This window comes from Natator depressus, chromosome 1 (assembly GCF_965152275.1).
Source record: "Natator depressus isolate rNatDep1 chromosome 1, rNatDep2.hap1, whole genome shotgun sequence".
Lineage (NCBI taxonomy): Eukaryota > Metazoa > Chordata > Testudines > Cheloniidae > Natator > Natator depressus.
The window spans coordinates 22,433,279-22,461,260 of record NC_134234.1 but is presented as its reverse complement, the minus strand read 5'-3'; the positions used below and the strand labels follow the sequence as shown (position 1 = coordinate 22,461,260).

Genomic DNA, 27,982 nt, shown 5'->3' with positions numbered 1-27,982 from the left:
ATCCAAGCATATTGCTGTCTAGAAGAGTCTCTTAATCCACTAATTATTCTTTAATAAATACCTTGCCTGCAGCATAATGCATTTTGAAAGCCAAAAGTGTCTCTAACTATTTTTATGCACCCCAAGAAGAAATCCTGTGGATTTTGCCCTGTATCGGGGATACTGCTAACTCATCCCTGCCAAAGGCAGGAAGACCACTCCAACCCTTCTTCCAAATTGGTGGTAAACTTTGATAGGCTCCCAAGAGCCACACCTTCTCCCCATCATATCGCTCTTTATTTTGGCTTTTTGATTGCTGTTTTCACGTAAACAGTTGTTCTTAAAATAACAAGCAGCAATGGGAAGGGGAAACAAGCTATGATAAGCACTACTAGATTTTTCTTTTAATCAAGGTGGAAAATGTGTTTCAGCAAACTCACGTTTGTTGACTCCTTATCTTGAAAGGTGATTTTATGTTACAGATCAGCAGCCACTTTCTGCTAAGACAAAATCTACTCAGGTTCCAAATGCCAGCACTGCAGACCTTCAACAAGGTAAGCCTGTTCTTGTTGAGAATCAAAGTGCTAAAACCACTTCCAAGCCTGACAAACATGCTGCTGAGTTCATGAAGGCAGCTGATGAGTCCATATCAAAAGTATTAGATTGGTTTAAAAGAAGCTCCAATACGGGCGATGAGAATACTCCATCGGTAACTTCCCAAAGGAGAGAGTCCAAAGAAGAACTGTACTTATCATCCAGGGCAAGAGTTATAACTACAAAAGATAGTGGACCAAGCACAGATGAAAATACACCACTGATTGACTTCTCATTTGGAAACCATGGGAAACCAAGCAATGTTTTGAAACCTGCAGCAGTTGATGCAGAAGACATACAGATATTAAAAGTAGGAAAAAAAGAAAATCAAAGTCAAGAGATTCAAGGAACAGATTATAACAAAGGACCTATTGTACTTGGAAAGAGCAAAAGTGGTAGAGAGAAGATACATTTACAGGTCACTGATCTTCCAGTTACTAAATTAGATGAAACAAATATTCTTAAACAATCGGCTGCAGAAGGCAAAATGTTATACAAACCAGAGGATGAAAGTGCAGCATATAAAGAACCAACGTTTCTTAAAGATGGAAAAGGCAAACCAGATTCAAAGAGTTTCAGTTCTCCTGAAAAGCTAAATGAAGGTTCACTATTGAAAACTAATGTGCAAACAGGAATTCAGAAAGAGGAAGAGAAAATATGCACTATCAAATCTCTCTTGGAAGAAGACCATGTTCAGTCACAGATTGGATTTGATGATAGAGGAATAGAGAGAAAAGAACCTGGTTTACTTGCTCAAGGAAGTATGCAACTAGATCCAAGTAGTTCTAGGACAAAACTACCCGTCTTACCTCAGCATGAATCCAAACAGCCATCTCAGGTACAAATCTCAGATGAGGAGACAGAACAAAAGAGAAGAGTAAGGGATATTAGGGCCTTCTGGGAAAGGGACAAAACTGGACCCAGACTTACAAATAAGGAAGGGATTTTAAGTACTACCCCATCAGCTAGTAGCACAGCACAATACATCAATAAAGGAAGTAGAACAGTAAAATCCACTGATTCTGCAGAATCCTTATCAAGTGAATCAGAAGTTCAAAACAAGCATAGTTTGGTTACTGTCAGAAGAGTTGAATTAAGTGATGATGAGGCATCTAAAGATAAATTTCTAAAGTCTTCAAAGACTGGGCCAGATATAATGGAGAAATCCAAAGCAAACCATAATGTTGAGAAGTCCAGAAAAATACTCCAATCTGATGGTAAGGTTAATGAATTTACAAAATTGCCAAAAGCAAATCATTTGCAACCAAGAATTGGTTTTACTCCTGCTTCATCAAACAAGTATGAAGATTGGAAACAAGTAGCTCCAGAAAATGACCGAAATCCCTCTTCTACACAACAGAAGCCAAACTTTAAGATTTTGTCTTTGAAGGAAAAAATAGATGAGGAGTCCAAGAATCAAATTTCCAACCCATTGCATTTTCAGAGTTTGAGAAGTTTTTGGGATATTGGAGCTAAATCACATGTGGAAAATGAAACCACTTCCCCAGGTGGTAATAGTTCAGCAACTTACCAAAAAGAGTCAAAGGAACTTAAAGAAAGCAGAGCAGAGATGAGTGAAGAAGAGGTGATGGTTCAACAGCAAAATCAACTTCCCTTGAGAGAGAGAACAAAGAAAATAAACTTCAAAGTACCTGAGTCACCTAGACAGGAAGGGCAGCCCATTCCTTGGTCAGTGAATCTGACATGGACAGAAAATGCAGAATCTGTCCAAATAGTGGGAAAAAATGTAGGAAAGTCAGTGATCTCAAAACCTGAAGAAAAGGTGGATCTTCCAGAGCAAGAAGTTAAAGAATATATAGAAAAAAGGATTGTTCCACCAAAAGTACAGCACAGCACATTTAACAATGGCTTACAGAAACTGCTTAAAGAAATGTCTGAGGCACCCTTGCCATCATTCCAACCAGCTGATGATAAAGGTTCTCCAAGAAAAGAATTGGGAATTGATGAACAGCTAATTGTTTCTGTAAAAACAATGCAGAGCAAGGCTGCTCCCACAGACTCCAAGGAAAAAGCAGAATCTCCTAAAGAGGAGGTTGCAGAGACTGTAGACAAAACTGTTGCTCCATCAAAGGCTGAACTCGATGCATTTAATGCTGGGCTAGAGAAACTGCTAAAGGAAACCTCCCAAATATCATCCTCTTCTAGTCAGAACGTAACAGAAAATACTTCCGAAGAGACAGTTTCTTGGCCTGGGCAGAGAAGATTTTTTGAAAAGGTGATGGAACGGAGTCACAACACTAATCCTAGATATCAAAAAGAGGAAGCGCTTCCTCAAGAAGTAAAAGAAACTATGGAAAAAACCGTCATTCCACCCAAAGATGAACTTGATGAACTAAAAATTGGTCTAGGGAAGCTGCTTAAGGAATCTGACACTTCCTGTCCATTACATCAGGCAGCAGATGCGGACGAGGGTATCCAGAGAGAGAGTTCTCATGCAGAAGCCATTCCAAGCTCTTCCCCAAAGGCAATGCATCCTGGCATAGCTGCTTATGTCATGACCCAGAATGAAGCACAGCCTCCTGGAGAGGCAGTCTCAGAGACTGTAGAAAAAACCACGGTTCCACCTAAAACTGAATTCTGTGATCTGGATGCTGGTTTAAAGAAACTACTTAAGGAAGCATCCAAAATCTCATTTTCATCGTACAATATAGATAACAGTAAACAAGCAGCACCTGAGAATGTGCCTGAAGAAGATGGGCAAAGATTTTATAAGCGGGTCACAGAGACTGACCAGGCTACTTCTGTTACTGCCCAAGAAAGGGTTGGGACTCCAGATGAAATTGGGACTGTAGAGAGAACTGCAGTTCCATATCAGGATAATGTTAGCCCAATCAATACACGCTTGGAGAAACCAGATGAAGAGGCAGCTAAAGTGCTGTTACCTTTACATGCAAAAAGTGGAGAAAATGTAAGCTCTCAGCCAGAGGATCAAACTGATCATCCTGTATCTCCTGGTAACCATCATGAAGTGACTGAAATACTAGTAAAAACAGTTCAGCCAAAACCTGAACTCCGTGAATTTAATGCTAGTTTGCAGAAACTGCTCAAGGAAGCTTCTGAAATGCCACCCTCTGACCAGAAAAGCTTTGACAACGAGATGCACGTTAGGATACAGCCTAATCAGAGTGTGAACTGCACTTACCAACAAGATATTGACCATCCTCAAGAAGTAAAGGAAACCATAGCAAAAGCCGTTGCTCCTTCCAAATCAGAACTCAGTGAATTTAATTCTGGGTTAGAGAAACTGCTGAAGGAAGTCTCTGAAATGCAAACTCCTAAACTGAAAAGCATGGAGAATGCAATGCAGAAGAGTATGGGGGTACAGCCTAATCAGAGCGTAGACTTAACTTATCAGCAAGATACTGACCATCCTCAAGAAGTAAATGAAACCATAGCAAAAGCTGTTGCTCCTTCCAAATCTGAGCTTGGAGACTTTAATGCTAGTTTGCAGAAACTGCTTAGGGAAGCCTCTGAAACGCCACCTCTTAAGCTGAAAAGCTTGGATAGTGTAATACAGGGTAGGACACAGCCTAATCTGAGTGCGTATTCCCCTTTCCAACAAGAGATGGACCATGCTCAAGAAATAAAAGAAACTGTAGAAAAAACTGTTGCTCCAACAAAAGCAGAATGCAGTGAATTGAATATCTGCTTAAAAAAACTTCTTGAAGCATCTGACGTTTCATCTCAGCTGCCAACGAAGATGGGAAAACAGGAAAGACCCAATGACTCTCTGTCTCAAGCAGAAAAGGAAAGTCTAGCCATTAAAATGCCACTCTCTGGTCCAAGTGCTTCAAGTGGCTATCGCACAGAGTTTAAGATACCAATCAAGAGAGAGACTTTGAAACAAAATGACAAAGCCGTAAAGGAAGATCATGTGGTAAATGAAATGAGAGGTTCTGCTCTCCCTGAAAGAAATGTAGCATTTGAGAAAACAGTACAGACTAACCTGGCATCAACTGAAGCCCTTCCCAAGGAAAGAGAGAACGGTGCGGCTGTTATCAAGACACATAAGATGGAGATAAAAAATGAAAATAAAAGAGAGGAAGCAGCAGGAAAGGAGGTTGATAAAAGCGTTTCCTTAGCAGATGACAGTGAGGCAACGTCTGAAGTGGATGCACCATCTATATTCAGGAGAGCAAGCACACCACTTAAAGATGATGATCGCTCCTCCAAAATAAGTAAAGTGGAGCTGCTCCTAGCATCTCCTTATGATGATCAAGATGACACCATAAGTTTTGGCTCTGATCTTTCAGGTTCAACTTGTGAGCATTTTTGAATTCTTAAATCAATGGTTATGGATTATTTATTATTATTTATCATTATTATTCTTTAAGAAATATGGCTAGAATTTTTTGATAACCTACCTTAAGAATGGTGAACCAAAAGCCTGACTGAGATTCTCATTCATTTTCTTAACTGAACGATCCAGGCATCTTTTCTAATGAACTTTTTTTAATACCTAGTCAGCAGATGTTTTGAAAAGACATGCATGCAGTGTGGCTTGCAGTCCGGGGAGTTGGGCTGGAATAACCCTATTGCATGCCTATAGAGAGAGAGAGTCAGGCTTGCCACATCTGTTTCTTCCCCTTGTGGCAGTTTTTGTTCAGTGTGGGAACCGTGAGTTCTATTATTTAAACTTTGGGCTTTAGAGCTGCTTTTTGTTTAAAAAAAAAAAAAAAAAAAAGTTTCACAGGCTGATGTAAGAAAGGGGCCCTGTTAGCAAGGGATATCTGGCTAAACCAGATATTTGCTTCTGCTTTCCCATCTGTACTTATACCACAATGTGCAAAGGAGAAGGCCCACCCCTGCCTTAATCAATTCATTGCTGCAGCCTGTTGCATCAGAACATGGGGCTATGTTCGCTTAGTGTTATCATCCACTGAAAAGTTAGTATTCAAATAGAGGTGCATCTAGAAGAGATGGCAACACTGGAGTGGCTCTGGTCTCCTGTACAGGATGGTGATAGGCAGTGCCCATGCAATTAAACTATTGGAGTTGCTTCAGATGAGGGGTTAATTTAATATTTGTTTTGAGAAATCAGGATTGTTCCCCTTAACTGGAGACACTGAGAAACCTGTTTCAGAGTAGCAGCCATGTTAGTCTGTATTCGCAAAAAGAACAGGAGTACTTGTGGCACCTTAGAGACTAACCAATTTATTTGAGCATAAGCTTTCATGAGCTACAGCTCATGCATCCAATGAAGTGAGCTGTAGCTCACGAAAGCTTATGCTCAAATAAATTGGTTAGTCTCTAAGGTGCCACAAGTACTCCTTCTCTTTTTGAGAAACCTGTGAAATTTGCAGGGGCTGCCAGCGGTCTTATCCTTAATTCCTCACTCTTAACTTGGGCAAAACACAATTGAAACCAATGGGACTTCTGGCCTAAGTGAAGAACGAGTAAAACTTGAGCAAGGGCTTCAGGCTTTGCACCATAGCTAAAGTGAAGCATTTTGGGTCACTTTTTTGCTCATGGGGAGGATGGAGGAAGGCGGCAGAAAGGGATTTTTGAAGGGATGAGATGGCACATGGGACTGCCAACTGGGACAGATGAGACCATTAACTTCTAAGATCTGAATCTGTCCCATGGTGGTAGAAGTTGAGTTTTCCTATGGCTGCTGTTTGGACTACATGACATGAATTGTTGCCTCTGGTTTTTTTTTCTAATTCATATAGAAACACGTCCCCATTATTAAAATAACCCCCATATTCTCCATCAGGAAGCAGTTCTACAACAGGGTTTGGGTTTCTAGCTAGACTCCTTATTTGTAGATACAGCTGAGTCACTCTGAGTCCATCTCAAGCAACAAGTATGAATTAGTTTGCCTACCTCTAGTATGTGTGTATGTAGACAAAACAATAGGCCAAATGACCATGTGGCACATCTGTTGATCAGTAGGAGACCTATACAAACACACCGGAGGGGTAAATTTTTGCTCCATAACTCTTAAAATTAATGTTAAATTTCCTTTTTTCCCCCAAGTCAATACAATGCTGCCATGGCAGTTTACAGTTAAATCACTTCTAAAATATGTATTCCTGAAAGCCTGTGTCCAAGTAATTTAAGCTATTGAATTCAGTGACTATTGATCCTGCTGGTCTTTGGCAGTGCACGTATTTTTACCTAGTAATTTAGAATTCCATTATGTCTCCAAATCCATGACTAAACATCTGCACCTTTCCCTAATTTTTCCTTTGGTCTTTCATAGTTGTGAAAACTAGAATTTTTAATGTTTTGCTAAGGGTTAAAAATATCTCTTCATTAGTTAAAAATAGCCATTGATTTCTAAAGTGGCTCTCATTTAAAAAGGCATGTCTGTCTGTCTGTGCAGTGTTCATGTATTTTGTCCCGTGACAGGTTCAGAAGAAGAATTAGATCCTATTTTGAAGGCTCTGAAAAGGAGTGCAGATAGGCAAAGGCCTTCCAAAAGTCTAGAGGACATTGCGTCAGCCACATCAAGTGAGCACAAAGCTTGTCTGCTGTCTTCCATGCCCCCAGCTAAGCTTAAAAATACTTATATACTATCCTTCCACACATCTTCACCAACTGGCACTCTAATTTTCCAACCATGGGTTTTGGCAGGAAAACTGTCCTCAGAATGAGCATCCAAAATAAGTAAATAAATAACCACCATACTTTATAATTTGACTTCTGAATAAGAAGTAAGGAGCAGTGCTCTAGTCTAAATGGTGCTTTTGACCAGGTTTTGATTTCAATACTGCATGCTCATTTTGAACACTTACTCCTGTATTTCATTCTCAGTCACAGCTGAATATAAAATAGGCTTCTTTTTTGCACGCTTAATTAAGACATGCTTTTTCAACCCCTTCTTTCATCTCCTCTCACATTCCATTCAGATAGCCATCTTCGTAACAATATTTATACTTGCAGTGGCAGGAAATAGGCTGGCAAGGATGCAACTGCCATGTCCATTCCTAATTCCACTAGCAAGTTTTAAAGGTTTAAAGAGGGCTTAACTCTTCTCTGCCACTAGCTGTAAATCTATAAATGTCCGGGTTGTGACTGAGAAAACATTTAATCCTGTCTTCCCATTTGCATGGGTTTTTGTTGTTGTTTTGTTTTGGGTTTTTTTAAAGCCAGATCGGCCTTGAGTCTCCTGAAATGCTCTCCATGGTTATAGTTTTCTCTTGTGGGCCAGCTCTATTTATAAATAACTTGCATGGAGTTTACACAGGAGTGTTCATGTAAATTTATCCACTCAGCAGACTTCTTCCGAGAAATATGCATTGAATTGATCTTAATCAGCCTGGCTTTGCTCAGTAGTGGGCTTTGTGCTTGTTATACAATAAGGGGATGTGCAAGCACCCAAAGGAGCAACATACAAATACCAACTTTCACCTACAAATGGATATGGACCAAATTAATGAGTGGTGCAAGTGAGACAACTGCATTGACTTCAGTAGAATTGCATCTACTTACACCAGCAGTAAATTTGGCTCTGAGTTCCTATTTAAATTATGCAATCAAATATGCTTGTGTTCAAAATTTCACTTACACCTATGTTCATTGTTGTGTATTTTTCAATATCTTATTGATTGCTGTGCATAATGGGGAAAATGTGTGAAACTTCATGCATGTAGATATTCATGAATAGAGCTTTGGGTTTTGGAAGGAGCTGGCCAGTTCAGGCATCTTACACTAGTTTAAAATACAGACATAAGAACTCTTCATTCTCTTTATTTTTAATGTGCTGTTGCTTATTTGTAACTGACTGTAGGACCTCAGGCATCAGTACAGCACTGTACTGATGTAAACTACATTAAACAATGACATGAGAGCTCCCTTTAGAGCAAACTAGTTGAATTTTGTAATCCAGGTAGAAAGTGTTTTATGGACAGCATTTAACCTTGTGGTTTATGCATTTAACCTGGGCTGTGGCTCTGCTGATTTTTGACCTTATTTCTTATAAACTCTGTGGCTGGCACTATAATCCATACTACCTTCCTGAACAGCAAACTTTACTAACTGTTACTTTTTCCTGCACAGATAAAGGAAAAGTAGATATCCCAAAAGAAGAGTTAGTACTTAGTGCTGAAGATGGTAAATATCTTATTTGTGTGTGCATGAACGTAGTATTTTTTTTCAGTGTTCTCTCCACTCACCAGCCAAAGAGTTGGTGAATTTCAGAATTGTATCACTGCTGTATGGTAATTTAATTAGTTAATTTCTGCATGGTTTAAATACTTGGGTAGCATTTCTCCATCTTTGCTTTTATTTCTAAACAATATATTAGTATTGTTATATCCGACTATTATTGTAAACAACTTTGTTTATGTCACAGTGTTTCATCTGGGCTTGATCCTTCAGGCATTCCACATGTGTCATGGCCACTGAAGTCAATGAGAGCTTTGGGTATTGACTCAATGAAGAATTGGGCTGCTAAAATATCAAATTAGCATGCTAATTTGTTGCACTGTAAAATGGTTCTATCCAGCAAAGCAAAGACTTAAGACACAAGTGGATTTGCTTGCTCTGAGATAATGGATAAGCCACTGGCTTGCCGACTCTTGATACTGATGATCGACTAGTGCACTTATAAATTCATCTGGTATATTGCATGGGCCAAACTCTCCATCATATATGTGCACAAATCTCCCATTGATGTCATTGAGTGAGTGTTTGTAAACACGGACTAAAAGATGCTGAATTTTTAAAACAAAACCAAAAATTACTAGGTTACATTGAGCTAGTGACACTGAATATGGTGGTATAGAACACATTTTTACTTCCTTTTAAGTGCTATCCAGTGGCACCGCAATTCTAAAACTAGTCACATTTAGTTGTATTTATTACTGACTCTTTTAGAGGCTTCATTGTGTTTTGTAGTTAGTCTGTAGTCTGATCATAGTGCACTTGGGCCCTATACTGCTGTCCATTGCATGGTGCAGAGAGTAATCAGTGGGCCTTTAAGCATGTACTTAAGCATTTCCCTGAACTGGGGACATAGCTGTGGATTTCAGTGAAAATATATATGAAATGTGTACTTATAATTGAGCTGAAAGGGTAGGTTTTTTGTCTTTTCAAGCAGCCAGATTATTTTTGTGCTCGAGTCAGTCATGGTAAAGACTGACACAAATATCTACCCTGGCAGATTTAGGGTGGGAGTTTCCAAAGTGCTCAGTACTTGGTCAAATGTTGATTTCAGAGGGAGCAGCCTCAGGCAAGTACTGAAGCAATTTTGAAAATCTCGCCTTTAATGCTTGGACTTCACTTGCTGATAGGTCCTGTTGCATTGGTTTCACTCCAGATTGTCAAAAAAAGGAAAATGCCCCAAATGTACAGTGAGGGATGATACGGGTCTTGAAAATCCAGGCCAATGATGATTGTGAAGGAGGACGAAATATGATCGATCTTCAGGTTGACGTATAAAGTGTCTGGTTCTACAATCACTATATAAACCTGGTGACAGGTTTCAGAGTGGTAGCCGTATTAGTCTGTATCACCAAAAACAATGAGGAGTCCTTGTGGAACCTTAGCGACTAACAAATTTATTTGGGCATAAGTGTAATCAAGGTGGCCCAGCAGGGGGAAATTTAGTTTTTGTAGTGACCCATCCACTCCCAGTCTTTATTCAGGCCTAATTTGATGGTGTCCAGTTTGCAAATTAATTCCAGTTCTGCAGTTTCTCGTTGGAGTCTGTTTTTGAAGTTTTTTTGTTGAAGAATTGCCACTTTTAAGTCTGTTGTTGAGTGTCCAGGGAGATTGAAGTGTTCTACTGGTTTCTGAATGTTATAATTCTTGATGTCTGATTTTGTACAATTTATACCTTCAAATCAGCGGCACTGCTATGGGTACCCGCATGGCCCCACTGTATGCCAACATTTTTATGGCTGACTTAGAACAACGCTTCCTCAGCTCTCGTCCCCTAATGCCCCTACTCTACTTCCGCTACATTGATGACATCATCATCATCTGGACCCATGGGAAGGAGGCCCTTGAGGAATTCCACCAGGATTTCAACAATTTCCATGCCACCATCATCCTCAGCCTGGACCAGTCCACACAAGAGATCCACTTCCTGGACACTACGATGCAAATAAACGATGGTCACATAAACACCACCCTATACCAGAAACCTACAGCCCGCTATACTTACCTAGATGCCTCCAGCTTTCATCCAGACCACATCACACGATCCATTGTCTACAGCCAAGCTCTAAGATACAACCGCATTTGCTCCAATCCCTCAGACAGAGACAAACACCTACAGGATCTCTATCAAGTGTTCTTAAAACTACAATACCCACCTGGGGAAGTGAAGAAACAGATTGACAGAGCCAGAAGGGTACCCAGAAGTCACCTACTACAGGACAGGCCCAACAAAGAAAGTAACAGAACACCACTAGCCGTCACCTACAGCCCCCAACTAAAACTTCTCCAGCGCATCATCAAGGATCTACAACCTATCCTGAAGGACGATCCCTCACTCTCTCAGACCTTGGGAGACAGGCCAGTGCTCACTTACAGACAGCCCCCCAACCTGAAGGAAATATTCACCAGCAACTACACACCACACAACAAAAACAGTAACCCAGGAACCAGTCCCTGCAACAGAACCCGTTGCCAACTTTGTCCACATATCTAGTCAAGGGACACCATCATAGGACCTAACCACCACCTGCACATCTACCAACGTGAGATATGCCATCATGTGCCAGCAATGCCCCTCTGCCATGTACATTGGTCAGTCTCTACGCAAAAGAATAAATGGACACAAATCAGACGTCAAGAATTATAACATTCAAAAACCAGTAGGAGAACACTTCAGTCTTCCTGGACCCTCAATAACAGATTTAAAAGTGGTAATTCTTCAACAAAAAAACTTCAAAAACAGACTCCAACGAGAAACTGCAGAACTGGAATTAATTTGCAAACTGGACACCATCAAATTAGGCCTGAATAAAGACTGGGAGTGGATGGGTCACTACAAAAACTAATTTCCTGCTGCTGGGCCACCTCGATTACATTGGCCTCATTAACACTACAAAAGTGATTTTTCCTCCCTTGGTATTCACCCCTTCTTGTCAACTGTTGAGAATAGCCCACTTCCACCTTAATTGAATTGGCTCGCTAGCACTGACCCCCCACTTTGTAAGGCAACTCCCATCTTTTCATGTGCTGTGTATTTATACCTACCTCTGTGTTTTCCACTCCATGCATCTGATGAAGTGGGTTTTAGCTCACAAAAGCTATGCCCAAATAAATGTTAGTGTCTAAGGTCCCACAAGGACTCCTCGTTTATACAAACCTGATATCTTTACTACTGAATGACAATGTATTGTTCTCAATGTTGCCCATCTGAGCAGATCAGAAAACCGATCAGCAACAAGAGACAAATGAAAATGTACAAGGAAGTGAGTAACAGGATCTTTCAATCAACCAGTGGATATAACTCTCCACTGATTTAGTTTCAAATCCCTTTAATTTAATATCAACTAACTAATAAGTCTGGACTTTGTTTTTGTTACTAAATGCTGCAGCTCACAAAGCTAACTGCGTGACAACAATGCCTTGTGTATTTTCAGTGTAACCTTGAGGTACAATTTCAGTTTTGGGGTAATTGGACTGAGAGACCTTGTCTTGTACCAAGTTTGTTTGGGATGCACGTGTGTGACATCTGGGGAGGAATTTTACATGGTTACTACAACATTTGCACGCATACTTAACCTTGGTTGTATCTGGCATGCTGCCAAATTGGTACTCCTTGTCTGTCATGGAAAATGATAGTGCATGACATTGTAGCAAAAGCAGTTAGTGCAGTTTTGCAAACATCATGTATAGTGCCGAAGTCCTCAACCCGGAGGCTTTGAACAGGTGTCAGGGGGGAGGGTGTCACCTTACCTTTCCCATATTCCTAAATGGGGCTGGACTCCTGGGATGGAAAAGATCATGCTATAGTACAAGGTTGAGAACCATTGGTTTGATATAAATCATTACTTGCAAGGCTAGCTTCTGCACTGTTGCTATGAACAATGTATTAAATTAAGAATTTGGCAATGTATTCAATGAAAACACTTTTGAAGGTGAACAGACATGCTTTAGATACTGAATCATTAACAGAATACATTATATCTGTTAATACATTATGTAACCAAATCAGAATATTTGAAAATGACTTCCTCTTCTGGGACTAAACCCTGCTCATTTAACGTATAATCCCATTGACATGAATGAGACTAGTTGCATGAGTAAGGAGAGCAGGGCTTGGCCTTTATTTACTGATCAAGAGCCATAGTTCTGTTATCTCAGCTACATTTAGTGACATTGTTCATGTCCAAAAAGCACGGTTCCGCCTTCTGTTCTAGGAGGAAATCAGAAACCTTAAGAGTTGGCAGGTAAAAGGTTTTTTTAAAGTTAATCTTTAAATTTGTGGTCAAAACTTTCATGCAGCACCTGGGTTAGTGTATTATATAATTATATGTAAAAATTATATTTTATGTACAGCACAACATAGTGAATCAAGGTTCTCTAGCCTGTTGCACAAGTCAGACTAGATGACTATAATGGACCCTTCTGCCCTTAAAATTGATGAATCTATGAAATATCTTGCATACAAGTTACACATGGATACAGCATGTGCATGTAAATGTATTTTTGTCCAAAGTAGTCTATCCCAATCTCTGCTTATTAGGACCAAGTTCGGTTAATGTCAGAAGGCAGGATATTTTTAAAACATGAATTGCTGCTCTTTTAGTCTCCACAGTGCCTTCAGACCCCAATAACCAGTTTTCAAATCCTGAAAAACTCAAAAGACTGAGCAAGTCAGTACCAGCATTTCTACAGGAAGAGGCAAGTATCTGATTTTAAAAAAATAGCATAAAGAGGAGTAATTTAATGTATTCGTTTTTGGGGCCTTCCAGGTCAGCTTACTTTTGAATCAGTGGTGTGGAGCTGGGGTTTCTTCTCAGTGTAATTTACACTACCTGTACACCAGAACTTGGAGAGGTGGCCACAAACAGCATGTAGGCAATTCCCTCTTTCAGATATCTCAACCCAAGTAGCAATGCTCAGTTCCTGGGATGCAACTCTCCATCAAGAACTGATGCTAGTTTGAGCAATTAAGACAGAGCAAACTCTCTTGCTGTTTCAACAGCTTCCCTTAAATAGTCTCCATCTAACAATACAGTATTTTTTTCAGACTGTACACTGCTCACATGCTAAGAAAGAGAGCTTGTAAGATGATGTGTAATAGTACCATCTGGTGAATTCTCCCAAAACAGTATGCTGGGGAGATCAGCTTGGTAGCCTGTCTGAGACTGGGGTTCAGTTAGAAATCTGTCTCAGTCCCTGAATCAGTAGATGCTCAGTGTTGCAGACAGCATGCTCTGCTCTTGTGGGTAAAGCATCTGAGCTAGTTGAAAGTCCTCTGGCTTCTTAAGAAGCAGTTGCTGATGGGCCCTAGAGTGAACCCTTTGGGCCTCATCTGTGCATGCCAAAAACAAAACCTGTAGTTGACCAGGGTTGCCAGCAAGTTAAAGAAATATGGGCTAGATGAATGGACTATAAGGTGGATAGAAAGCTGGCTACATCATCGGGCTCAACGGGTAGTGATCAATGGCTCCATGTCTAGTTGGCAGCCGGTATCAAGCGGAGTGCCCCAAGGGTTGATCCTGGGGCCGGTTTTGTTCAATATCTTCATTAACGATCTGGAAGATGGCGTGGATTGCACCCTCAGCAAGTGTGCAGATGACACTAAACTGGGAGGAGTGGTATATACGCTGGAAGGTAGGGATAGGATACAGAGTGCTCTAGACAAATTAGAGGATTGGGACAAAAGAAATCTGAGGTTCGACAAGGACAAGTGCAGAGTCCTGCACTTAGGACGAAAGAATCCCATGCACTACTACAGAATAGGGACGGAGCGGCTAGGCAGCAGTTCTGCTGAAAAGGACCTAGGGGTTACAGTGGACGAGAAGCTGGATATGAGTCAACAGTGTGCCCTTGTTGCCAAGAAGGCTAATGGCATTTTGGGCTGTATAAGGAGGAGTATTGCCAGCAGATCGAGGGGCGTGATCGTTCCCCTCTATTCGGCATTGGTGAGGCCTCATCTGCAGTACTGTGTCCAGTTTTGGGCCCCACACTACAAGAAAGATGTGGAAAAATTGGAAAGAGTCCAGAGGAGGGCAACAAAAATGATTAGGGGACTAGAACACATTACTTATGAGGAGACGCTGAGGGAACTGGGCTTGTTTAGTCTGCAGAAGAGAAGAATGAGGGGGGATTTGATAGTGGCTTTCACCTACCTGAAAGGGGGTTCCAAACAGGATGGATCCAGACTGTTCTCAGTGGTACCAGATGAAAGAACGAGGAGTAATGGTCTGAAGCTGCAGTGCGGGAGGTTTAGGTTGGATATTAGGAAAAACTTTTTCACTAGGAAGGTGGTGAAGCACTGGAATGGGTTACCTAGGGAGGCGGTGGAATCTCCTTCATTAGAGGTTTTCAAGGTCAGGCTTGACAAAGCCCTGGCTGGGATGATTTAATTGGGGATTGGTCCTGCTTTGAGCAGGGGGTTGGACTAGATGACCTCCTGAGGTCCCTTCCAATGCTGATATTCTATGATTCTATATTGTCATCTAAAAATACCCGAGTATTTTCATAGTGTATATGTCTACACTATAGCTCCAACTGCTACTATCGCTGGTGAAGTCGCATTAGTGGATGCCAGAACAGCAATGATTTAAGAACACAGATGTCCTAAAAATGAGCACCCACATTGCTACCTGCAGGATCATCTCTCTCCCCATGCCATGCTGCCTCAGTTGCAGTCAGCATGGGGTGCCTGAGCTGGTTCCCTTCACTGTAAAAGAGAGGAGACAGCTGAGAGGGCGTTCTGTTTATGGACTCAGTCTGAAATTTGGCCCCACCCCCAGTCCAAAATATCCTGAATTTGGTGACCTTCTGGGCATGCTCCAAAAGCACCTGTTTGATGGGTTTTTTTAAATAGGATAGACAGTGTGCTTCTCATAGGAACAAACAGGTGGATGGACAGATGTTTCCGCAGGCGTGTGTCTGGCTGAGTAACACCGAACCCAAGTCTTCTGATGTAATTGCTAAAGTATCCTCCAAAAGCCGTTTATTTCCTTGTATGCTCCTCTACCATGAACATTCTCCTTTAACTAAACAACTTGTATTGATCAGAGTGGTTAAAGATTTTAGCATTAGAAATTGCATTATTATACTGAGCTAATGCATGAGAAAGTGAAACTAATGAGCCTAATTAAACTAATCACTGCACAAAAGGAGTAAAAGTACATTTTAGATCAAGATTTCAATTTGTAACACAGGTAGCAAATTCTAAAATGTGTGGCGTTTCCCTATAACTTTTTTTGTTTTTTTAGCACAACTAACTTCCCACATGCAAAGCAGAAGCATGATCTAATTTAAGGAATTAATTGCTTGCACTTCACTACTGTGGAATGTGGCTCCCAATATCCACAGAGCTCCAGTCTTTACAAGTCTGCTTTTTAAAATTAGGACAACTTTTAACTGTGTTCCTTGTGATTTCTAAATGCCCATGCTGGATTTCTTTGTGTGATGTCTTGTAGAGTGATGACAGAGACACTGATACAACATCAGAAAGCAGTTATCATCATGGCAGAATCAAGAAGAGCCCCAGCTCTCTAACCAATCTTAGCGGCTCTTCTGGCATGGCATCCTTGTCTTCTGTATGTAAACCAAAGCTTGTTTTAATGGCACTCTGCTTTTGCTAAACCTTTGTGTCGTTCCCCGTCCTTTGTATCTATTTCTCTCTAGACTTCATCACTATAGTATCAGAGTTTATGTAAAGTTGTCTAATGCTCCATTTTCTTGACCTTAGTATATGAATGTAACAAACTGAACTATTTTTATTTTCTTTATTTTATTTTCACCAATCAAAGGATTGGTGCCATTACAAGTGCCTTTAATTACTACAACAGATAGATTTATTTATATTATCATAGTGGATAGGACCCCCAGACATGGATCAGGACCCCATTGTGCTAGGCGCTGTACAAATACAGACCAAAAAAGCAGTCCCTGCCTCAAGAAGCTTACAATCCAAGTAGAAGAATAGAGGCAACAGATGGATACTGACAGACCGGGGAGTCCAAGGAAACCGTGAGACAATAGTAGTCTGCATGATGGGCAGGGGCCTAAACCATTGCCAAGTTTTCTTTGCAGGCATCATGACAAAGGAGAGTTTGGGGGAATTTGAAGGGGGACAATGAGAATAAAAAGCCATCCACCTCTATATCTGTCTTACTCTTCTTCCAATCCACCTAGGGTGAAACTTTCAAAAGTGACTAGGTCACTTAGGTATTCTTGAAAATGTTACCCCTAATCTCTTTTGGGTGTTTATAGAGTACCTGTCATCAGAGTATTGAGGCCCCATTTTCTGTGGGAAAGAAAATATAGAGACATGAGAATAATATCTGAAGACTCTGATTGGAGTATGCTGTATATATGGTGTGCTCTTTACTTTGTGTCTTGTATATTAGGCAGTAAATAATACTTTGCGCTTCTACATAGCACCTTTCACTTGAGTTTTTGGAGGCGTACAACCATCTTATAATAAAAGCTAGTGAAATGTAAATATTTCTCATTGGATGGATTACAATCTTTTTTCAAAGAAAACTGTTTCAAAAGTACATCTAAGTGGAGTACAGTTGGTGTCTTTACTGTCTCTGAATTGAGTGCAGATGAATTTCTTAAATATTTCCCATTCTAATAACATATATGTCTGACCAGAAGCATAGACTAAAAGAATGTTTTTTTCCCTTTTCATGTGTACAGGTGAGCGGAAGTGTAATGAGTGTCTACAGTGGAGACTTTGGCAATGTGGATGTTAAAGGCTACATTCAGTTTGCCATTGATTATGTAGAACAGCTGAAGGAGCTCCATATTTTTGTTTCCCAGTGTAAAGACTTGGCAATTGCAGATGTTAAGAAACAACATTCGGACCCGTAAGTGTAATTAGGGTTGCACAGTTTTTCCTAACAGAAGTTATTTTTCCATGCACAAGAAATGCAGGCAGAGCCTTTCAGTCACAATTATCTTATCAAAAAAGAAAACACAAAAAGAGAAAATACGTAAGTGAAGTATGTGCCACCTTGATTCCTTGCACTGAATTGAACGTAAATGGCTGACTGGCTTTGCAGATAGCAGTTCCTAGAGATTTTAAGGCTCATTTATAGAGAGCATAAAGGTATAACTGTTACACATATCAGAAATCACATAGGCTGTACATGTGTGTGCATTTACTTCCATAGCAAAGAATGATATAGGAAGCCCAATTTATTAGGAACTTCAAATTCTATATTTTGATGATCAAATTAATAATCTGCTTGGTAAATTCCCCATTTTGTGCGTCCAGATTTAGATTGGCACATCTAAATATGAGATTTGGATATCCCAGCAAAAAGTCTAGACCAGGGGTCCTCAACGCGGTGCCTGTGGGTGCCATGGCGCCCGCCGGGGCATTTTTTTGCGCCCGCAGGACACCCCACTGCCGAAATGCCGCTGAGAAGTGTAGCCGTTTCTTGGCGGCATTTTGGCGGCGGCGCTTCTTCTGCCGCTTTTCGGCGGTGGCATTTTGGCGGCGGGGTGTCTGGCACCTGCCAGCGTCTTCTGAAAGGTTGGGGACCACTGGTCTAGACATTCTGTCTCGGCAAGGGCGGGGGACAAGATGATCCAACAGGTGTCTTCTATCTCTAATTTCTGTGATTCTAAAGAGGGCTTTTACTTTTGATCAATACTGTAGAAACCATTAATGTTCATTCTTAAGGCGATTACTTATCGAAAAACTCAGACCTACTGAAATGGTAAGTACTGAATGACTTAGAAATCACTAACTGAAAAGTGTACATTACAACAACTGCATTGCTAACCAACTTTATCTTCTGTAAAACTTGTATTTCATTTTTGGATTTGTGTATTTGGGGGAGAAAAAAATTTCATGTCTTGCAGCTTTACACAATATCTTGCTGCCCTTATCAGTCTGTTTGTTTAAATTTTTAGATATGTAAAGACTTACCTGCTTCCAGAGAAATACAAGCTGGGGAAAAGGAAGACCTCTGTGAAAAAGAAAACATTGAATCCAGTCTTTAATGAAATATTGCGGGTACTTTATTTAATATTACTAGGTGCATAGATTGCAAAACACTTTTCAAAGCAAGGCTATTGCTTTCATTTCACAGATAAGGGCAACAGAAGCACAGAGCAAGTCAATGGCAAAAATTTCTTGAGGGCCCAGCCCAACTATAGATACTACTCCGTACTATGCCCTTTCTTATTGCCCAGTATTGTAGGATGCGGCTGCCCCCAGTGTGCCCCCTTGTGTTCAAGAATGGCCCTACTAGCACTCCCTCCCCCAGTTTCCTTCCCCAAGATGGGTCTCCTTGGCTCTCCACACACTGGTCCATGCTAGAGATGTAGCTCGGCCCTCTGTCCAAATCACAAACAAATGTAACCCAAAAGTCCAACTGAAAGTCCCAATAAACAAAAAGGTTTTCCTGTCCTTTATGGATTCTCTTCAGTGGGCTCTCTAGGCCCTGTTCTCAGCCCTTTTCTGGGCTACCTTTGAGTCTTTCCTCAGCTGCCATATAGAGCACTGGCCTCCAGGCTGGTTCCCTTGGAGTATCTGGCCTCCTGCAGACTCTGGCTCAGGGTCTGCCACAGCAGCTTGTTTGTTCCCTGTGGTTCCAACCCAGCCTGACCTCTCTGTCCTTCTGTAACTCCCAGTTGTCCATTAAGCTATCACTTGATCTGAATAGGCTGGAAAGCAGCTAACTTATTATGGCACAGGTGGGACCAGATACTCTGTGATACCCAGTGTATCCTTTCCTTTCATTTATACATGTATTTCCTCAACTACATTGGATAGAATGACTTGGTTTCTGAAAACAGGTATGGAAGGAAGTGTGGTCTGAGCACAGGATGGAGATCAGACACTCCTGAGTTCTGTTCGAAACTCACCATTGACTTGTGTAACCTCAGCAAGTAGCTTAACGTCTCCATCTGCAAAATGGGGATAATATTTTGCTAGCTCAAAGGAGTGTGGTGAAGTTTAAATAACTGTATGTACAGATATTTTAAGATAGCTGGCCAAGTAGTATTCAGTATGTTTGGATATACTGAATTAGATGTACTGATTTTTCTGTAATTCTTACTAACAAATGTGAGATGAACATGAATTTAAACTGTTTGAACTAAAGTCTCAAATATGTACAGTAGCCATCATTTTCTACATGTCTCTGGTGGACCTAAATGGGCTGTTGAATGGATTTCCCAGTACAACTGGCCTTCTCCTAATCTCAGTCACTCCTGGATTCTTGAGTGTTAATGAAACAGTCCCTTGCATATGTGCTGCTGCACCCCCTGGCTTTGTGTTTTCCATTATATACTGGGTTTACAGTTTGGTTCAATGGCTCTCCGCGCCTCCACTGTACCAATTGTTCCAGCTCCTCTGCTGCCTTGTTTAAATTGTCATTCTTTTGCTTCACCCTTCTTGCAGTATAAAATTGACACGGCACTGGTGAAGACCCAGAGACTGAATCTCTCTGTCTGGCACAATGACACCTTTGGGCGCAATAGTTTCCTTGGTGAGGTGGAACTTGATTTGGGAACATGGGACTGGAATGACAAACAGAATAAGCAGATGAATTGGTTCCCACTTAAGCCTAGGGTAAGTTCTTAGGTGTTTGTTGTATATACGAATGAGATGTGATCTCTATCCAGTCACAGGCTTCTGCCCATCTTTATATCCTCTCATTTTTTCCGGCTTGAGCATTTTTGTTGTGGCTACAGTTATAGAAATGCTTCTTGCAGGCAAGCAGATAAGACATACAATTTTGAGACCTTTCCTTGTGCCAGTGAGTGGCTGGCCAATTGAGGTGCTTTCAGAGAGAAGCAGCTTGTACCCCCAGGAGTCTGACTCTGTTCTCTCAACCAACCTGAGGAGTGGGAATCCCAAATTGAACTTCCAGCCTTTGTGGCCTATGTGGCTACATAATATCACTGGAGGCATAGACCATCAATTGCATCCCCTTGCAGATAGTCATTTGTATATACAGGATACATATTAAAACGATGCTACACTTGATCCAAGGACACGTCTTCCAGAGAACGTTGTACTGGATTAGCTAAAGGCTTTGTGGTTTACAACTTGGTTTACAATGGGCTTAAGTCAATTCTAGCTAAATTTTAAATAAACCACTACTTCTAAATCAAAATGTGTCCACACAGCCTTTTTGCATTACTTTAACTAAACTGGTTTAAAATTTTCAGCAAGTAAATGGGTAAGGCCTTAGCCAAAAGCCAAAGAGGTGGCAAGTGGTCTTCTAATTAAAGTAGTTCTACAGGACAGTAACAAGCATCCTATCTGCTTAGAGCCTACCTATTTTTGAAAGTTGCTTTGGTATTTTAGTCTGTATGTTACTTTTTACAGTGCTCAAGAGTGTGCTAGGTACTTCCCAATGCACATAAGAAAAGGCTACTGCTCCAAAGAGCATATGTTCTAATTTTAGACATGACCCAGTGAAGGGTAGGAGGGCAGCAAAACTGTGGAGAAATCTCTTTTGAGAATGAGCTACAATCATAGGTCTTTATCAGTACTTTAGCAAAAGAGGCACCTATCTACATCTGAAGGCGCATTCCAGGGGTTAAACTCCTCCCATAAACTCTCCTGTTTGCCTGCAAACTGAGGAAGATCTAAAGGTAAGAATGCAAGAAAATCTTCAGTTGGCAAAAGAGAAATTCTGCTTCACGTCATAATTCAGTAAAACCTATCACTCCTGTAGAAAACTTTTGCAGAGCAATTTGTACATGTAATCTATAATGGCTACCCATGTGTGAAGTAGAATTTCTAATAAATATCAAAGCAGAATTTCCTGCTTGCTGGCATTGCCTCATTATAAGTGAGACACACAAGGAATGCTATAAAAAGGGGTATTGTGTTACACCAGAATGTGGCCTGAGTTTTTTGTTTTAATTTTCAGACTCCAGCAGCAGCTCTTGAACTAGAAAACAGAGGAGAGATTAAACTAGCCCTTCAGTATGTCCCGCAGCTTGTCGGGGGTATGTGCTCATTCTTTATTTTTTTGTTTGCCTGGCTGGTTTTTTTTAGTTTTGATAGCCTCTTGGGAATATATTTCACAAAGTTCAACTACCTTTTTTGTAAAAAGTAGACATTTTTCTATAGAATCGGGCTAACCTGACCATGAACTCACTTCAGGACCATGACTTATTCAGTGGTTTTTTTATTAAGGAAGCAAAGACGTTCTTGTTATATAAATCTATGTAGTAAGATTCCAAGATTGTCACTCCAAAATCTAGAATGCCTGAATCAGAATGAAGTGATGGAAACCGCTGTAAGCAGGGTTGAGAGCTCTTTTTGTTTTACAATATCATCAGGCTCAGTCATCACTGGGATTCCGTCTGTTACCATTCAGTTCAAGTTCTCAGCTATTTTCAGCTTTTTTTATACACATGACGTTAGGAATTACACCTGGATGACAGCATGGGCTTTTAGCGACTAGCTGGATTACATACCTAATAGAGCACAAGGAATGAGATCCTGCTTCGCCACTAGTTACTGTAGTGGTCATTAACAGTCAGGCAAACACCTGCATGCTAAGCAAACAGTAGCAGGGCACTGAGCTCAGAAGGCAGCGGATGTGGGAAAGAACAAGAATTCCTTAGTACCTAGTTTATAATAGTGACGATGATCTGAGTCAGTTGTTATCTGACAATTAATAATTGGCTGGGATGGGCTGGCAGTGAAGCAAAGGACTTTTAATTTAACAAGTTGGCCAATAAGGAACAAATTCACTCCTTCCTGTCAGTAGCTTCGGTAGCTGAGTTGGGCATGGTGGAGGCATTTGGGAAGTAATAAGAAGAGTAGACGAATCCTCTCAAGATCAAATCAGCGACCATTTAGATGCTTTGGCAATGTGCACTTAAATCTGATTTTTGGGTGCTCATTAAGTATTAGTTCACGCCAGCTGCATGCAGGTAAAGCTGGCCCCAGCTGTGCCACTGTGTATGCAAAATAAGCAAATTGTGCACCTATTTACTATTTCCCAGTGCCTGCCTACAAAAGAGAGGGAAATATTAGAGGACAGGAGTTACCTCACCCACTATTGAAATTTTGCCATTTCTGAGGAGGAATGTGGCACAGTACAACAACATGAGGATTTGGGACAGGAAGTCTAGGATAACCTCATCCTATTGAAACAACAGGGGAATGCACCTGCCCTTCTTCTGTCTGCTTTCCTCGGGATTTGTTTGGCATACATATGATACAAATGCAATGATGGAGACATGCCTTTGTTTGGTATGATGGCTGTGAATTTATTTCCTCCCAAATTTGTACAGTCACCTTCTCTGACTACTTCCCTCCTTTTGCCTCTCGCATTTAATTTCTAAAGGGAGTGAATGTTGCTTTCCTATTTGTCTCTTCCAAAGGTAACAAGACCCCTTCCACTGGAGAGGTCCACATCTGGGTGAAGGAATGCAACGACCTCCCTCTCCTGAGGGGCAACAAGCTCAACTCTTTTGTTAAATGGTAACCACAATAGCAGGATGAATAAAATTATGCTAATTAATCCTCCCTTAATTCGTGAGAGTGAGAGACTTCCCAGATGCTGCCTTGCAAGATGCCCTGTGAGGCTGATGCATTTCACCCACCCATCGGACACAATGTATATGGCGAGTTCCAACCTTGCACTTTATGCCCTGACTTCCTGGTTGACTGACTGGCTAGTGAAAACTGACTACCATTTCCATCAACCACCAGGGGCTAACTTAAGAGCAACTAGCTTTATTTATTGTGCATTTTAAACAAACCAGGTTGGGATGGGAGGATGGATGTCTGTCTTGGAGGGAAGCCATGCAGTAGGTGGGAAAGGGGGGAAAACTGTCCTGTCTTCTCTCCCTTCCTCCTGGCAAGGGATTATAACACCATAGGGAGGGCATTAGAAACAAGTGGCTGGGGAATCTCTGGCAGCAGCAAGACAAGCAGGGCACTCACTGGCTGGAAACCAATAACTGAGTTCTCCTAAGCCTCCTCCCTGCCCCATCCACCTATCTCTTCCATCTTCAGAGGTGTGGGGGTGATTAGCCCTGCCAGCCCTGACCTCAGGTTCTCTGAAGAGGGTGGGCACATGTTTCCTCTTCCCCCCAGTCTCAGAGCCCATAGTGTATTAATGAGAATGTTAACCTGTAGATATATTATTCATATAAAAGAGAATGTTAATGTAGCCCTCAATGTTTTAATATAATCTGACAGTATTTTCTCGTTCCAAAGTACCATTCTTCCAGATACTAGTAGGAAAAGCCGCCAGAAAACAAGAGCAGTGGCGAAAACTACAAACCCGGTGTTCAACCACACCATGGTTTACGATGGCTTTAGAACTGATGATTTGAAAGAAGCATGTGTAGAACTTACAGTCTGGGACCACCACAAACTAGCCAATCACTTTCTGGGAGGTCTCAGGATAGGAATGGGAACAGGTACTGATCATTTATTAAATAAATCCATAACTTGCAAAATACAACCTGGATCTCCATTTACTTGTCTTGCCTCTCCATTTTTTCCCCTCTGTGTGCAAAATATCACTGAGCAAACTTGCTGGCATTAGGCTTCATTTAGAAAGTCACCTTTCATGCAGCGGGGATCCCGAAATACAGTACACAGTTACAGAGCAGGAATAGGGTCATGTTAAGGGGTACAGGCAAGTTAGAGAAGATCTCAGATTAGATTAGAAATTGTCTCTCTCTTTCCATAAATGTACATAGCACTTTACAAAGCACAAAATACACACTCTGAACCAAAAAACTTGCTATCAATTTATGAACTGATTCAGACACACAGCCATGATGTGAAGATGCCAGTGCTGGGAGGAGGGATTTATGGAAGAAGGGGGTTTAAAGAAGGGAATTGAGGAAGAGAAGGGGTGCATATGGGAGAAATGTGAAGTCTTTCGGCAGAAGGGGCAACGTCAGAGTGAAGTTTGGTGGACAGAAGATGATGGAGATTGGTAAAAATGGAGGTGGGGAAAGAAGGAAATAAAAATGCAGATACATGTTGAGGCAGGCTTGGAGGGGGCCTGGAATATGGGGTGTGTAGAGGCTGAATATGAGGCAGTATAAAAAACAGGAAGTCAGAGAAGGGACTCAGAGGAGTGATGTGACCAGAGCAGCAAAAGAAGAAAAAGGAATTTAGCATACAATAAATGTAAAGCAGAAAACCCCAATTTCTGAGGTGTTTCTTTCATTCTTTTCTTGTGTGCACCCCTTGGCCATTAGCATGATAGATTTTTTTTTTCCCCTGTGGAAACCCAGTTAAGTGAGATCTTATAAAGGCTATTGCTAAATTTTTCTAAGTTTTCAAAAATACATTTATTTTCCTTGAGGTGTACCCCATTTGGTAAATCTATCTTTGAACATTAATACTATGGCTAGATAATCTTGAAATTATTAGTGACACATGCTAAGATAGGAATAATCAAATCAAACGTTGCAGAATCATGAAGTAAATTGCCATCATCTACATCCATATATAACATGCACCATGGACTAGGTACATTGTGGCACAGCTTACCGTCCTCTGAATTACTTTGTATTTGGTTCTCACAGAAGCCAGACTTGATGGGACTAAAGGTCTGATCTAGTATGGCAAATAGTGTGCCTGTGGCAACTGAAGTATGATGTTCAGAGTATAAATTAAAAGAAGGACAACTGGAGCACATGTGAAAAACTCCAGTCTAAAAATAAGATCTGTAGTAACACTAAACTTGAGTAAATACTTAATTCCCAATGCTCCTATGTCAGCCTACTAAAGTTAACTGAAAGTTATGTCTGGAAGTCTTGGTGTTTTTAAAATTGTGGGGCAGCTAGACACTAAGGCAGTAAGCTCAACATCAATGTGTGATAAATAAGTATAGCTGTACATGCTTCTGGTGTTGAGAATAGACCCTTTCATTAGAGGTGTGTGAAGTGATCAATTTTGCTAAAATCAATGTGTTCCCAAATACTCAAGGTTTTGTTTCAAGGAGAAATTTGGCCGCTTTTCTTGATAGTAAAAATTGTGTGTGTTGAAAATAAACAACATTTTAAAAAATAAAATATGAATGTTCCCCAAGTAAGTGAACTTGATTCTCCCCCCCTCCCCCAGCCCCGATACTCTTTTTCACTTTCATAGTGAAACCATCTTACAGCAAAATGATAATTCAGCCTGTGGACAGGAAATGTCGTCTTTCCCCAAACTGAAGACAACAAGTAAAAAATGTTTAAAGTCTCTCTAGCAAGCTCAAGGAAAAGTGACTTCTCCCAGAGAAGAGAACTTCTTAGCACATTAGGATTATAATAGTCAAAAGCAAATTTAAAAATAAACATAAATTGAGGTCACAAATTTCAAACTTGGCTCCTGAAATTAAGCAGCTAATCTAACATTTTGGTATCTGAATCAGTGATCTGATGCTATTTTTTTTTTTTCCTCCCAGGAGGTACTGAGCAAGCACAGCTTCTGTCAATGGGAAAATAAGGCCACTGATTTAGATGCTGAACTTTAGGAACCAAAGTTGGAAAATCTTGACTGACTGACTTTCTTATTAGGGATCCTGACAAGATGAGCTAATAAATAGCAATCAAGAATAATCAAACACATGAGAATACTGAGATATTATGTAGTTCCTATGTAGGCACAACTCCCATTAATTGGGTTTGATGGGAGTTGTACATGTATAGAAAATGCAGAATCACACCATGAAAATTGTCAGCTAACTCTTTACGGTAGGTCTAAAGCTTTTAGAATCGGGGGGAAATTTGCCCTAGAATCTACTCTTAACTGTGGTGGCAGGTTTTTAAAAAGTGCATAATGTTTCCTTATGTTTTTCCAAGGCAAAAGCTATGGTACTGCAGTGGACTGGATGGACTCCACTTTAGATGAAACCACCCTATGGGAGAGAATGATGAGCTCGCCAAACAAATGGGTAGAAGATACCCTACCACTCAGGATGCTAATGGTAGCAAAGCTGACAAAATAAGATGACTTTCTAATTGCTAGTGTCCAAAATATTTACTTGTTGGATCTTGGGAGGGGAAGGAAATAATAAAATGAGGAACTTGGAGGAATTCTATAAAAGTGTGTATACTACAGTAGATCTGTAGACAGCCTCTGTTCTGTTGTTTTATTTTGTGCTGCTAAACGTTACTACATAATGCAAATTAAACTTTTCTGCTTTCAGACTATTTTTTTAAACTAAAGGCCTTTTACTTCTTGCTCACTGAAAACGAATTAAATAAAGAGTATACTATTGAAATTCAGTGGTCCAATTACAAGGGGTGTGCTGTGTGTGTGGTCACCTGGAATAGTGCAGAATGTTGGTGATTCGCTAAATAATGCCCCCAAAAAAGCAACAACTTTGTCTATTTCCCAGGGTCTTTTGTGTGTTGTTTTAAATGAGCTGACAATAGGTCACTATATTCATATTCACTGTGTGTTTGCAGCTTAATTTTAATGGCATGTTCAAGTCTCTCTGGTGGTTTCACCCTTTGCTAGAGTTCATGACGGGGAACTCCATCTCTAGTTTTAAATTCCCAGAGCTTGGGAGGGCTTTATCTATTGATATAAGCATTCTATGAAGAGTGATGATATTGAGCTCAATCCTACAAGGTGCTGAATTTCCACACGTTCAGGATCAGGGCCATAAAGAGGGTTGACTATATATGTAGTACATACACTAGTGGTTTTGTTAGCTTATTTCTAAAGTATGGATTCTGTATGGAAGCAATGAAGTTGAATTTACTGTATTTAAATGTTGCTCTGAAGGATCTTTTCATCCATTAAGTTGCTCATTTTATTCTTGATGAATAAATTGGATATTTATTTTAAGCATATACACTATCTGTACCCAAGTTTTTGTTGGATTGCTCTTTTGGGTGTGTCAAGACTTTTGTGTGCACTTTGGTGCCACCGCTACAGCACAGCAGGAATTGGGTAGTTCTTTAAAGAACCTACACCGTGCAAAATAGCAAGCAAATTTCAATCCTATAGCATTGTATGTAACTAAAAGTTTGAATGTAAAAAATATAGAAATGTATTATTCTTACACTGTTTATCTAAAAGCAGCCTATTAAAGCTACAGTTGTGTTCAGAGAAGTAAATGCTCAATTAAAATACACATCTGATCAATTATACTAGATTTGCATTTCATATATCTGTACATTTTTCATATTGCATTATTGAAAGTCAGTCGTCAAAATAAATGCATATGTTACACTTGTGTATTTATTTATTGCAACGACTGTAGGTCTAGAATTTGGTAATGCATCCTATATTTTATTAAATTATAAATATGAATCAAGGGAGGGTGAAATTTTCAAAAGTCAC

The 27,982-nt window shown here is 40.5% G+C and overlaps 1 protein-coding gene across 2 annotated transcripts; it reads left to right on the top strand.

Moving 5' to 3' along the window:
• The first annotated feature begins 555 nt into the window (after positions 1 to 555).
• On the top strand, positions 556 to 27,982 carry SYTL2 (synaptotagmin like 2). Of its 2 annotated transcripts, XM_074956099.1 has the most exons (13): positions 556 to 4,856; positions 6,949 to 7,050; positions 8,599 to 8,652; positions 11,919 to 11,966; positions 13,307 to 13,401; positions 16,158 to 16,277; positions 17,386 to 17,555; positions 18,610 to 18,712; positions 20,105 to 20,275; positions 21,588 to 21,666; positions 23,056 to 23,155; positions 23,897 to 24,102; positions 26,491 to 27,982. In XM_074956099.1, the coding sequence occupies exons 1-13, from the start codon at positions 605 to 607 to the stop codon at positions 26,634 to 26,636; spliced, it is 5,646 nt and encodes a 1,881-aa protein (XP_074812200.1). In that variant the 5' UTR covers positions 556 to 604; the 3' UTR covers positions 26,637 to 27,982. The 2 variants fall into 2 exon arrangements, with proteins under 2 accessions (XP_074812200.1, XP_074812209.1); XM_074956108.1 differs by lacking the exon at positions 11,919 to 11,966.

Excerpts from the sequence above, each read along its gene's own strand:
- SYTL2 (XM_074956099.1), top strand. The coding sequence starts at position 605 with ATGAAGGCAGCTGATGAGTCCATATCAAAAGTATTAGATTGGTTTAAA. Across the intron at positions 11,967-13,306 it reads AAATGAAAATGTACAAGGAA|TCTCCACAGTGCCTTCAGAC; the intron begins GTGAGTAACAGG and ends CTGCTCTTTTAG. Across the intron at positions 16,278-17,385 it reads GCATGGCATCCTTGTCTTCT|GTGAGCGGAAGTGTAATGAG; the intron begins GTATGTAAACCA and ends TCATGTGTACAG.